Consider the following 12,334-nt stretch of genomic DNA (forward strand, 5'->3'; position numbering starts at 1 on the left):
GCCAATGTTTATTTTAACTACCAAGTGATTTATTTATCCAACTTCTATAGCCGCTCATCTTAATCAGTGACTGGGCTACTTACAATTGAAAAATACTTGTTTAATTTCACTAAAACAACTGTTTGCCTTACCCAAACTTATTGAATGATTAATTATCCCTTGTTTAAAATTGATTTATTCAGGTTTACATAGTTATCATGTAGCAAACAATAACTCTTTTCACTATGCATATTTGTTTGCTTAGCTCCTTTTCATACCTACACAAAAATATGGCAAATGCAGCCTGGTTTTTTTAGAATATCTGCACACACACACATTTGCATGATGTGTTTTAGCCTACAATGGAATATCCAGGTAGACTGTAGAAAGTTAGCACCCACCCCTCTCTTAGAAGAATGAAATATTCTAGGAAATATAAAAAAGGCAGAATATTATATTTTCCTGAAGGAGAAATATGTTTTAAAGACAGCAGCTTCCTGCCCCCCTTCAGCTCCAGGGTGATGGGATTAAGGATGGCCCTCAGGAAATGATAGGATTACTGGTCTCACCACATGGTCTAGGAAGATTGCATTAGTCAGCACTCAGGTGAAGCCATGTGGTCCAGACAAAGCCTACAAAGTTAGCTAAGACACCCCCCCCCCCACCCTGTGAGTCTGACAGCCAATGGGATACATTTCTTACACAGGAACAGAAAACACTAAGGTGGGGGCCAACAGAGGGTATAAAACCAAGGGATTCTCAGCATCTATCCCCTTTTTGTCCAGGAGCTCCAAGGCATGTGGTCCTGTCCACCATTAAACCTTCTTTCCAAGCAACTTCCATGAATCCAGTGTCTTTTTCCCCACTTGGAACTGAACCCAGAAGGATATTGCTTCCAACAACTGAATTAAGTCATCTCAAAGCATTGACCTTTTCATCTATGGGTGATAGATACTTAGCTATCTTCTCTGTGACCTTCAAAGTGGAGAAAAGATTAGTGTAAGCTCTATTTAACATTAACTAGAAAATACTAGTTTCAGATTATTCAAGTACACAAAGTATTTTTTAATTGCCAGCACAGCTTCAGTACCACAGTGTACCTACTGTAGAAAGTTAGCACCCACCCCTCTCCTAGAATGAAACATTATAAGAAAAATTAAAAAAGCAGATTATTATATTTCCCTGGATGAAAAAAGGAGAAACATGTTTTTAAAGACAAAGTGGCTCTCTGCAGCTCCCTGGCCCCTCTTCAGCTCCAGGATGATGGGTTTAAGACATGGCTCTCCAGACATGATAGGATTAGCCCTCTACCCATCTAACAGCAGGGCTCACTGCATTGCAAAATCACCTGGGGACATTACATCAGTCCACAGTTCAACTAGACTTATCACCTATTTATCGCGTATAACACGCACAGGCGTATAACACGCATCTTCATTTTAAGAGGGAAATTTCAGGAAAAAAATTAAAAAATTCTGCCTGCCTGCCTTAGTTTCTGGTTGTTTGGGAGCAGCTTCGGCTGAGAATAATAACTATTCGCCTCTTTTACTCAGCCGAAGCTGTTCCGATTCAACCATTAACGAAGGCAGGCAGGCAGGCAGAACGGAGCACTGCGGGCGGGCGGGCGGGCGGACGGGGTGGGGTGGGGAGAAACGGGCGCTTCAGGGAAGCTGCGGCGACAGGAAAGCCCCCGCCTTTTGAAGCAGTTTCTTCCTGTGCTGGTGGAGGAGCGAGAGAGCGACTGAGAGAGCTGACCCAGAGAGAAGGACAGGCTTCGGTTGCTTCCTCCCTCCCCTTCTTTCATTTGTGTCCTTGATCCCCGATCCCAGCAGCATTCACCGAAGGCTTCTTAACATATATCGGCGTATAACACGCATACATCATTTGCCCCCTATTTTCAGGGGGAAAAAGTGCGTGTTATACGCCGATAAATACGGTATCTCAGACAAACTCCTAGGATTTGCATATGACCTGTACAGCAGCCAATAGGATCCCTTGCTACAGGAACCAGAAGCTCAAATTCAAACCCCAAGAGAGGGTATAACTCTCCCCCCCATCCCATGTGGTCATCTACCCAGAATCACATGTGCTTGGTGTGTTTCTTTCCACTTGGAATTGAACCCAGATGGACATTTCTTCCAACACTACATTTACTAAATTATATATTGTATAAAATTCACACCATCACTGGACAATTAATTTGACAATTAATTAACCATCCTACCCTTTCTTAAACATCTCTAGCAAAGTCAAGTCTATCTCTGAAAGCAGGCTGTACAATATTTAACAAATTCTTATTTTTCCCAAGCCTATTTGTATTTTAAACTACTTAATTGGGCTTTTTTAGTAATAAAAAAACAAACCTCCTTTGTTTTTTGTGTGACAGCTTTTATTGTCTTAAAATATTTTCCCGCTAGCATATCAGCTTCAACCATTTAAGAAATTTCCAGGCCTCATACAATTTTTGCCACTGCCTCTGGACATAACCAGTTTGGTATCTTTCTTAAAATGTTGCCCCAAGAAGTGCAAATGATAACATGAACTTCAGTTATAACAGCACTCATTATGAATTATCTGCCTTTTTGTTCTCTAACGTTTTCCTAATAGGATATTTTAAAAGGGAAGCTCCTTCAGATTTTTATGTAAGTACATATCAGTATGTATTTTTATCTAAGTACATATCTAAGCACATATCAGCATTAAAATAATAGCAGCAGTGGGAATGTATATATCTAGTGTTAAGAGAGCAAGATCCTACTGCCATTTTGTATGGATCCTTGTGTGTCTTAATTAAAAATATTTATTTTTGTCTGGAAACAAACGAGGTAACCTAACAATATAGAACAATTACAGTATAACATTTCTGCAAAAAACTCTTATCAACATTTAGGATATTGCCTATTTAGGTATTGTGGAATTTACTTCTGGTTTTACTATATTATCTGTTCATCGGCTATGAAAATCTACAGCAGATATAGAGAAATAGACTATTAAAAATATCTTACAAGAATGGCCCAGAAGAAAATACTGCTGAATAATATTTGGCAATATCAACTATGAATATTTGAACTACTGATGATTCATTAAAAATCCATTGAAATTTAGACATAAATAATTGCATCATACATAGGCATACATGAGGACAAATTGTGATAAGAAAATAAAGTGGCTACCTTTGTAAATACCTGCTTTTCCAAAAGGCTATTTTTAATGTTACTGGAATTGGTAACTTATGCAATATTAAGAGGAGATGTGAATTATTTTACAGCTAAATGACTCTCCTGTAATAACTCCTTGAATACATTTACAATGACTGTAACAGAATTTCTCTTTTGTTGCTATATTAATCGTACTTCAATGGAATATATTCTTGTACAGATACAAAACTCTTAGACAATGACTAGTATATTACAAAAACCCGATAGATTACCCTTTTTTCTGAATTTGGAAATCACAGGAAGAAAATACAGTCATTAACTTGATGTTGTTTCAGATGCCAGTCACATTTTTCTCTAGTTGTAGAACAATTGCCTTCAATGCTGGATCCTTTGCCCAATTGACTCCACTTCCAGTAATAAGGTTCTGCATTAATATTATTTAAATATAAAATCAACTAATTAATCATTTAAATATGAATGAATAAGGATTTTTTGTTCTCAATTATCATAGTTTTAATATGCAGATAAATGCATGTTCCACAACAAAATAAGCAATTAATTGTTGGTAGGTTGTATAATTTGTGAATTATATTATGCTTCTACAAGGAAGTTTTTTCAAATGTTTATCTACGCAAAATTTGTTTATTCTTAGAATATATTTAATAAATTCCATTTATACAAGCAGTTCTTGATTTATGACTGCAATTGGAACTGAATTTTACAACCATTTTTACCATTAAGTGAATCATGTAGTCATAAGTCCAAATTACAAGGGTTGTTAAGGGAATTATGCAGTCATAAATCTGAATCCATCCTCTAGAAAGGGCATTTTTGCTGGAAACCTGCTAAAACAATGCAACCAGTCATAAATGTGAGTCATAAGTTGATGATTATCTGTAATCTGAATAAAAAGGGATTAAAAATGCATTGCATATAGAGTTTTGTTCTACATTATACTAATCTCTGCAAGTTATACCTGTAGTTATAATTATGGTGGTAATAAGTTCAAAGTACAATATTCATCTATCAATAATCATTGAAACACTCGATATCTACAAGTTGTCCTTGCTTAAGGACCACTCAGACCTACAAGAGAAGTGGTAGTTATAACATTGTTCACAGCATCCCTGCAGTCAGGATTGAGATTCAAGGTGCTTGGAACACATTTTCTATATCACAGCATCTCACAGTCACAACCGCCATTTGTGACTTTTGTTGGCTTCCTACAGAGTCAGTAAATTGGCAGAAAGTCATAAATGGTGACAGTGTGACATCTGCACTTAATGACCTGTCATGATTCACTTAATGATGGCAACTGGAAGTGCTGGAACTTTCATTGCTAGACAGTGTGGCCACATGACATCATGTTTTAGAACTAAGTCACTTAGCAAAGAAAATTCCAATCCCAATTGCCATAATTAACCAAGGACAACCTCCATTTGATATCAACATTTTAATTTTCATGTTTCACATCTACTACAATTTAACTAATCCCATCAAGTAAGACATTTTCCTATCTATACAAATATAACTTACCTGGAAAATGTTTTGAATCAATGTAGTCATCTGAATTTCCTTTTGTAAATTTTCACGAACTTTCTTCAACATTTCGCCAACCTCCATATTTTCTAAATCCTCTTTCTGTTTTCTCTTCATATTATATATTTGTGCCAGTTTACATTCTCCAGCTCGCTTTAATTCTATTGGAGTATTGGAGGGGGAGGGAAGATAGTAATTGCTAATTTAAAAAATGAGTTCAGGAACATGCCTTGCATTCACTATACTTGTGGATTATACTAATGAAATTAACATTTGAAATTAAATTAGATTTGTGTTGTTTCAAATTAATTTATCCTATTGATTTTTTTATAGCAACGAATTACTATAACTTACCTAGTCTTCTGTTCTTAACCTCATTCAATTTTTCTTCCAGTTCACGGGATTGCTGCAAAACCAAGTAATTTATATAAATGCGTATATATTAAAAGTACCCATACATCCAGATTAATACAACTACAAAGATTAACTTTTCAAATGTTTCACCATTAGTTTCAAATGATGCTTTTATAGACAATATTCATTATCATTTTAATATAAAGGATACTCACCTGCTTTGATTTAAGTATTGCTGTACTAAGCATTATGATATGTTTAATGGTATCCCAAATAAACCTAATGAGAAAATGTAGAAAAATCAACAAGATCTACTAATACATGAATCCAAATCACATGTTGGATAGATTTAAAACACCGGAGTATCTTGCTTAATTCTTTCTCAAGCTACAATATGATTTTCTTGTTCTCTGGTTGTTACAAAATGCTTTGACCGGCAACACTAAATGCAAGAGAAGAAACAGACAAAAGAGCTACAAATATATTTCAAGATTGCTTTTTGAAAGTGAAGAAGATGCCTGCTATACTCTTATCTATTGTGCCTGAAAATATTTATGATTAAGAATTACAGTGGAAACATTTTGATCGATTTTATAATGCTCGCTGCTCATGAAGTCTATTGATGATTCTGGCAATGGTTTAGCATTGGTTTCACATCAGAATAACATTTGTTCTAAAATTGTATTCTAGATTATAATGACTGTAGTTGAGATCCATCCTAGAGCAGTGATTAGTTTCTGCGCATGTGTGAATGTCTCCTTTGCGCCGCTGTGCCTGATACCTGACAATCAGCTTTCGGGTGGGCAGCACGCACACATGCGCAGTAGACCTTTTCTGGGCGAGGGCTCGCGTGCCGGAAATAATGGCTCTGCGTGCCACTTCCGGTTCGCCACCACGGTCCTAGAAGAAGCAGACTATTTGAACTTTTTTCAGTTAAAGTTCAGGTCTGAGAATAGATGGCCATAAGCTTTAATGAACTATTAACCACATAAACAGTATTTTTATGGCTGGCCAAGTGAAGATTCTTCTCAATTATACTGTAGATACGTTTAAAAAATGCATTCCATGATTTTAATGCTTACTTTGAATCATCATCTTCATTTTTCAGTTTGGTTCTAAGGGCATCAGTTATTTGGATCCTATAAAACAAAGAGAAAGTAGATATAAGATTGTTCTGACACATGTAACAGTGTATTTAGAGCTTTTATAATACAAGGATATATTTGGATACCAAGTACAGTATATTTCCCTCATCTCATTATATATATATAATTGGTTATATATACATATATACACATACATATACACATATATATACACACACACATATATATATACCAATTTCACATAATGCCAAGCACTGTATGTCAAAGATGAAAAACAATGTTAAGTAAACAAGTTTTTATTTTAAGTATAAGCTTAAATACTTTTAGATTTTAATATTTCTCTAAAGCTGCTTATTTCAATTTGTAGCTGAACTTTTTCATCTGTTAGAGATATTAGATTTGGAGAATTTAGCATATTTTAAACAGTTGGTTCACAGTGGTGACTTAAGAGAGAACCAACACAATATTAGAAAAAACAACAGTCAGCTTTGAGAATATCGTAATTCCAAGTGTTCCAAATGTATTTTGGCAACAAAACATAGAGGACCTTATATCAGGATGACTTGGTGTTCCATCTAAGTACTAATCAGGACCAGCCCTGTTTAACTTTATGAGATCAGCCAAGACTGGCTAGGTATCACTGTCTAATGGGCAGAAATGGGCAAGCCTGCAATCACAGGTAGCTTTTTGATCACTCCATTTACAGCTTATCAGCACCTCAAAATTCTGCTCCGAAATTCAATGATAATAAGACTGGTTTTCAGTAGTGGGATCCTACTTTCTTTTCCCCTTGCTCAAACTAGGGAAAATTAGTAGAAAATCCATTTTGTAGAAAATCCATTAACCCTTGATCAGGTTACTTGAACCAGGATTCAGATATAAATCACAAAATCCTGACTTTGTACAGCTTAATGAGGCTGCTGAGCCTGGACTTGGCTGAAATTTGTTATATGACATGACTACTAAATAAAATTATTTATTACAATGCCTTGTGTAAATGTACTTTCTAATCTGCACCTGAAGGCCTTAAAGCTGCTAACGGAACTAATATTTATTTCCTGAGAACTGATGGTTCTTGTCTTATCTCTCATATTGTTTTTCTCTTTCAGTTATCCCTCTTCCACTAGTATTCACCCCCAGTGTGTCTGAAAAGGTTTCTATCCCTTTCTCTTTCTGACTCTAAGCAGCAAGAAATAAGGGTGTTCTCCCCTCTTATTTGATGCGTTTTTCTCTGGAACTGGAAAGACTTCTATTCTTTCACAATGTTCTGTCTTTCACATGCTGCTGACTTTCCATGTAACCCTTTTCTCCCCAAATCAAAACCTTTTCTTACTTAGAGCCAGAATATTCGGCAGCTGCAAAAACTGTATCAATCAGCCAGTCAAATGATTTAGTTTTGTATAGGTCCTGCAAATGGAACTAACAAAGGAAGTGGAACCAACACACTTTGTCTGCAACCCCACAGCAATAGAATATTGTAGTGGAATATTGTCAGACTATGCTGGCCTTCTCTCCGGCAACCAACTTGTCCAGGCACAGCAAGTACAAACCCCTCAATACTGTTTGCATCCCCCCCTCCTGGGTTATGAGCACAATTTCAGAATCCTACCTTAACTAAAACAGACATACAAGGAGATTTTTAAATACAGAAAACTTACAATTTTTTAGTATGTAGGCAAATTAGAATATAAATTAAATTCATGGCAATATAAGTGTACCAGGTACACTGATGATGGCAATTAGGATTGGAATTTTGCTAAGTGACATGGTTTTAAAGCACAACATCATTTACTGACAGCAATCTCTACAGTCCCTCTTGTCATTGTTAACCAAATCCCATGGTCATTAAGTGAGGCAACTTCCTGCTGTCTTCCCACATCCAAGTCAGTGGAGAAGTTGGCAGGAAGTTGCAAGTCTCAGGAAATTTGCAGCAGGCCAGAGGCAAGTAACTAGGTGCTATCAGATGACAGAAAATGTGAGGGAGGTGTGGCAAGGTCAAGAAGGGTGTGTGGGGATGTGCAATGCGCAGCAAGGGTCAGAATGGGGCCAAAGGGATACATGGTAAAGGTCAAGGAGGGATGCAAAGGTATAAGGGGATTGGAGGAGGCCACAGGCATGAGAGAGACTTATCTTAGTGACGAGCAACCTTTCCTGCGACCTTCCCTATTGACAGCAGGAAAGCCAGCAGGGAAGGTTGCAAATGGTGAACATGTGCTGCAACTGGTCATAAGTGTGAGCTGGTTGCCAGTTACCCAGATTATGATTACAAGTAGGGTAGGAGTGCTGGGCCGATTGGAATTCAGCACCGTCATAACTTTGAACAGTAACCGAATATATTATATATTATTAACTATGGCTTCTTAGTAGAATTCTTGCCATTTGTCAGAAATGGTGTAGGGTCTCCTGCTTGGGTGGGGGGCTGGACTAGATGACCTACAAGGTCCCTTCCAACTTTGTTAATCTGTAATTCTGAATAATATTTTTAATTGGCTGCATTGGACACATCTTGCAGATATTATACAGAAATGCAATAAATAAAGCAAAACTATACAGAGTCTTTACCTTTGTAATGTTAATGTTTTGTTTTGATACGATACTCTCATCTCTTCCAAGTCTCTTTCCAATTCTTCTATGGAACTAAAAATAACAGGGAAGTTTAATAATAACTTGTATTCTCTCAGAAATTAATGTTAAGACATATCATTTGTTTCATACCAGATCTAAAATTTTTTTTCTGTTTGATAGAGTGACGAGATAGATGGTCATCTGTTTTGATACTAGATCTGGATATTTTTTTTTCATGTTTGTCAATAGAATGTAAAACAGTAAACCAAAATATAGTGCTAACATATTTAAGATTAATAAAATTAATTTTATTAATCTAGATTAAGATTAATACATTAAGATTAATACATTGCTTCAGAAATAATTTTCTTTTTTAATAGAATTTCTATCACAACACAATAGGAAAAGAATGTAAGCTTATGATTTGTCATGGGCATACTGAAAACTGAAGCATAAACATGTTTTGATTCTTGAACTATGAAAATAGGATGGGATTCAGCAATGTAACTAATAAACATAAGGCATTAATACAAGAAGTTGATGCTTCTCATGACCAGAAAAGGCATATACTATACATCAGCCATAGTAGTTACTTGAAGGACACCCACCCTCCCATATTTAGCATGTATTAGTCTGAGATACATTTTCCCAGAAAGAAATTCCAATCAGATAAATGTGGCATGTTTTCAGGTAAAACACAATATATTAAAATCTTTAAAATACAAGTTTCCTTAAAAATAAAGAAAAGTTAGATCAATTCTAATTTTCAAACATATGAGACAATGAAAGATATTATCATGCTATATATGACAACAAATTTTGAAAACATACCCCTCTAATATTTTTTCATTTCTATCTTGATCCGGAATCTTTTCTGCAGCTGCTAAACAAAAATATATATATTTATAAAAAATAGCTGAACCCTCCCATCTCTCAACACAAATATGGCATAGAAAAGTCTAATGCTACAGAGAAAAGACAGTCAAAAGTCTTGACACTTTAATTTTGCCGGAAACTTTAACCTAATTTTCAAATATTTACTTTCACATTGTAATATAACAAAGTTTGAGTTTTTATGATCCACTTACCTGAATTGATTATTGTATTATATTCCATAAGATGCTGACTTATTTGTTCCTTGATTCTAAAAAAAAGAAAACACAGACACACTCACAATTAGAAAAAAAATGCAATTGTAGTAGTTACTGCAAGACTAAATTGCATTAGTGTTTACTGAAGATTTTAAACTCATAAACTCAGCTAATGTATATTTAAATATTTAAAATCTCCTAAATTTAATTTAGGACAAGTTATAAAACCATTGCAATATGAACATGATTTTACCATTTACACCACTGTTCAGAGTTTTTAAGTTTTTCCTTTTGTAGTTTTTTTTGTTGTGGCAACCCACTTCGCAGCCATCAGTTTTTAGAGATCTCAGGAGCAATTTTTATTAGAGACTTGTAAGCATTGCCTAACGGAAACAACACTAGAAACGTTTTGATATATTAAAACTTATCTTGCTGGTACTTCTACCTCCCTACGTTCAAAGCAGTTGCTTTGGAGGGAAACAATATTTCTGGCCCTCTAGGCTTATGTTCAACAATATTCCTCACAGTTAAAACAACCTGCATTCCAGCCTGGCTCGGTTTCCTGAGTCAATGGAAAAGTATGTCGGCACAACTGGTGAGGGACCAGGTTTAACCTGTCTTCACATTCAGGCCTGCGGCTATACTGTATATCACCATCTTTACAACTTTAGGGTAGCCATTGCGGGATTTCCCTGGCTGTCAAGGGATTTCCTTAGGGTGGTACTACTCCTGTGGAGTTTCCAACCAGGACTGCAAAACTCCGCACCACCATTAGATGGAAACCAAGAGCTAAGAGGGTGTTTTTTTTTTTTTAAATCTCCACCTAAAGAGTCCTCCGAAGTTTTGCTGCCACTAGAATGGCCTCCTGAGAGAAGAAGGGCTGGCTATAAGGCTGACAACGACTGAGCTGGAAGAAGCTTCTTGGATGAGATGCGAAACGTCTTCAAAGAAAAGTCGCCTCTTGAAAAAGCACCTTTGGGACAACCATGACCTGGATGACTGAGCATCTCCATAGACTGACCGATAGAGCTTGAGCAAGTCCGGCGTCTTCTCACTGTCTTCGTTGAAGAGCAAACGGGTTCCTTCCTCCATCACTCCTTCCGTGGGCTTACCGAAAGCCGCCACCAGCGCTGCCTTGTCTCCTATCTCCGGACAGCCCGCTACATCCCGCGCTTCCATCCCGGCGACGCCGCCCAAACCTCTTTCTTCTCACCGATTTACCCAAGCGCTCCACCGAGACTCCACGGGCCGTTCTTTCAAATAGCCCGCCGACCGCCTCCGCGTTACGTGAGAAGAGTATCGTCAACTCGACGATGGATTGCTCTGGCCTGCTGTCGGTCGGAAGGGAAAGAACGGCGCTCTTTACTCAGGCCTCGCGAGGGGTGGAAAAACGTATAAAAATGTTGTCGCCCCGCCCAGCGGAGCCTGGGAATTGCTTGAGGCGGCCTTCCATTAGTCCGGGACGCCCAAGCGGGGGTTGGAGGTGGGGTTAGGGAGGAAATGGAGCAAAGTATTGGAGGCGGCATTTCTGTTCGTGATCGCCGATTGCGGCTCCGGGTTTCCCCAAAGAAAGCGGGGCAGAGATCCGAGAGAGATCAGGGATAAGTTAAACTAGGGAAAAATTCTTTAGGCAGGGCTGCAATCCTAAACCTTCCACTTGGAGAGAATTTGTATCACTTTAGTAAGGAGCACGGTGGCTCAACGTATTTTAGGACGGTGGGATTGAGTAGCAGCAAACCTGCGCTTTGAGAGCTCCTGAGTGTTGTCTTGGGTCGGGGTGAAAAAGCACCTTTGGGGCAACACTGTCGAATTGCTAAGCGCCACAAGAGCTTGAGAGCTCACCCAAACTGGACTCTCTTGGTTTTGTCTTTGAAGACGTTTCGCTTCTCATTCAAGAAGCTCCATGTCTTCAAAGAACCAGAAACTCCAGTTGCCTCTTGAAAAAGCACCTTTGCTTCTTGGATGAGAACCGAAACGTCTTCAAAGACAAAAACAAGACGGTCCAGTTGGCTCTTGGAAAAAACAAGGCACCTTTGGGACAACTATGACTGGATGACTGAGAATCTCCTTAAGGCTAGAGGTCCCCAAGCTTGGCAACTAGCTGGCTGGAGAATTCTGGGAATTGAGGTCCACAAGTGTTAAAGTTGCCAAATTTGGGGACCCCTGCCTTAAGACATTCGAGCATGTGGGTTTGTGAGTAGATAGATACCACTTGGGTGGACGCATTAATGGAGATAGGAAAGGAACTCAACTGGGCATCCTCTGGGCAATGGTGAGATCACCGGCTGATCCTTTCAACCTGGAAGAGCCTTGGTGCTTCCAACAGGGTTACCATGCCATTGCATTTGGTAACACTTCTGAATTAGATGGTTGAGTGATTTCTTAATATTAAATTCATGTTTTCTACAGAAAGTGATATTGTATTTGGGGAGGGTGTTGAATCTCTAGATCAGTGGTTCCCAACCTTTTTTTCGCCCCGCACCCCTAAAGAAATTTCACTCGAACCTCGCACCCCCTGGAATAAAAATGCCAACATATAGCC

At 37.8% G+C, this 12,334-nt stretch overlaps 1 protein-coding gene across 4 annotated transcripts; it reads right to left on the bottom strand.

Annotated features, from left to right (window-relative positions):
- Nucleotides 1-1,914: 1,914 nt before the first annotated feature.
- CENPH (centromere protein H) lies at nt 1,915-11,107 on the bottom strand. 4 transcript variants are annotated; one of them, XM_026670476.2, is made up of 9 exons: nt 10,814-11,107; nt 9,790-9,845; nt 9,533-9,584; nt 8,699-8,773; nt 6,113-6,169; nt 5,246-5,309; nt 5,031-5,082; nt 4,674-4,837; nt 1,915-3,561 (listed from the first exon to the last, which is right to left on the bottom strand). In XM_026670476.2, exons 1-9 carry the CDS (start codon nt 10,969-10,971, stop codon nt 3,469-3,471), a joined length of 771 nt encoding a protein of 256 aa, XP_026526261.1. In that variant the 5' UTR covers nt 10,972-11,107; the 3' UTR covers nt 1,915-3,468. The 4 variants fall into 4 exon arrangements, with proteins under 4 accessions (XP_026526261.1, XP_087814457.1, XP_087814456.1 ...); XM_087958331.1 differs by having other exon boundaries at nt 2,356-3,561; nt 9,533-9,581; nt 10,814-11,089; XM_087958330.1 differs by having other exon boundaries at nt 2,356-3,561; nt 9,533-9,581; nt 10,766-11,089.
- Between the last annotated feature and the right edge of the window lie 1,227 nt (nt 11,108-12,334).

The sequence above is a fragment of the Notechis scutatus genome, chromosome 2 (assembly GCF_049901735.1).
Source record: "Notechis scutatus isolate UNSWTSFEM ecotype Mainland chromosome 2, rNotScu1.2, whole genome shotgun sequence".
NCBI classification, from domain to species: Eukaryota; Metazoa; Chordata; class Lepidosauria; order Squamata; family Elapidae; genus Notechis; species Notechis scutatus.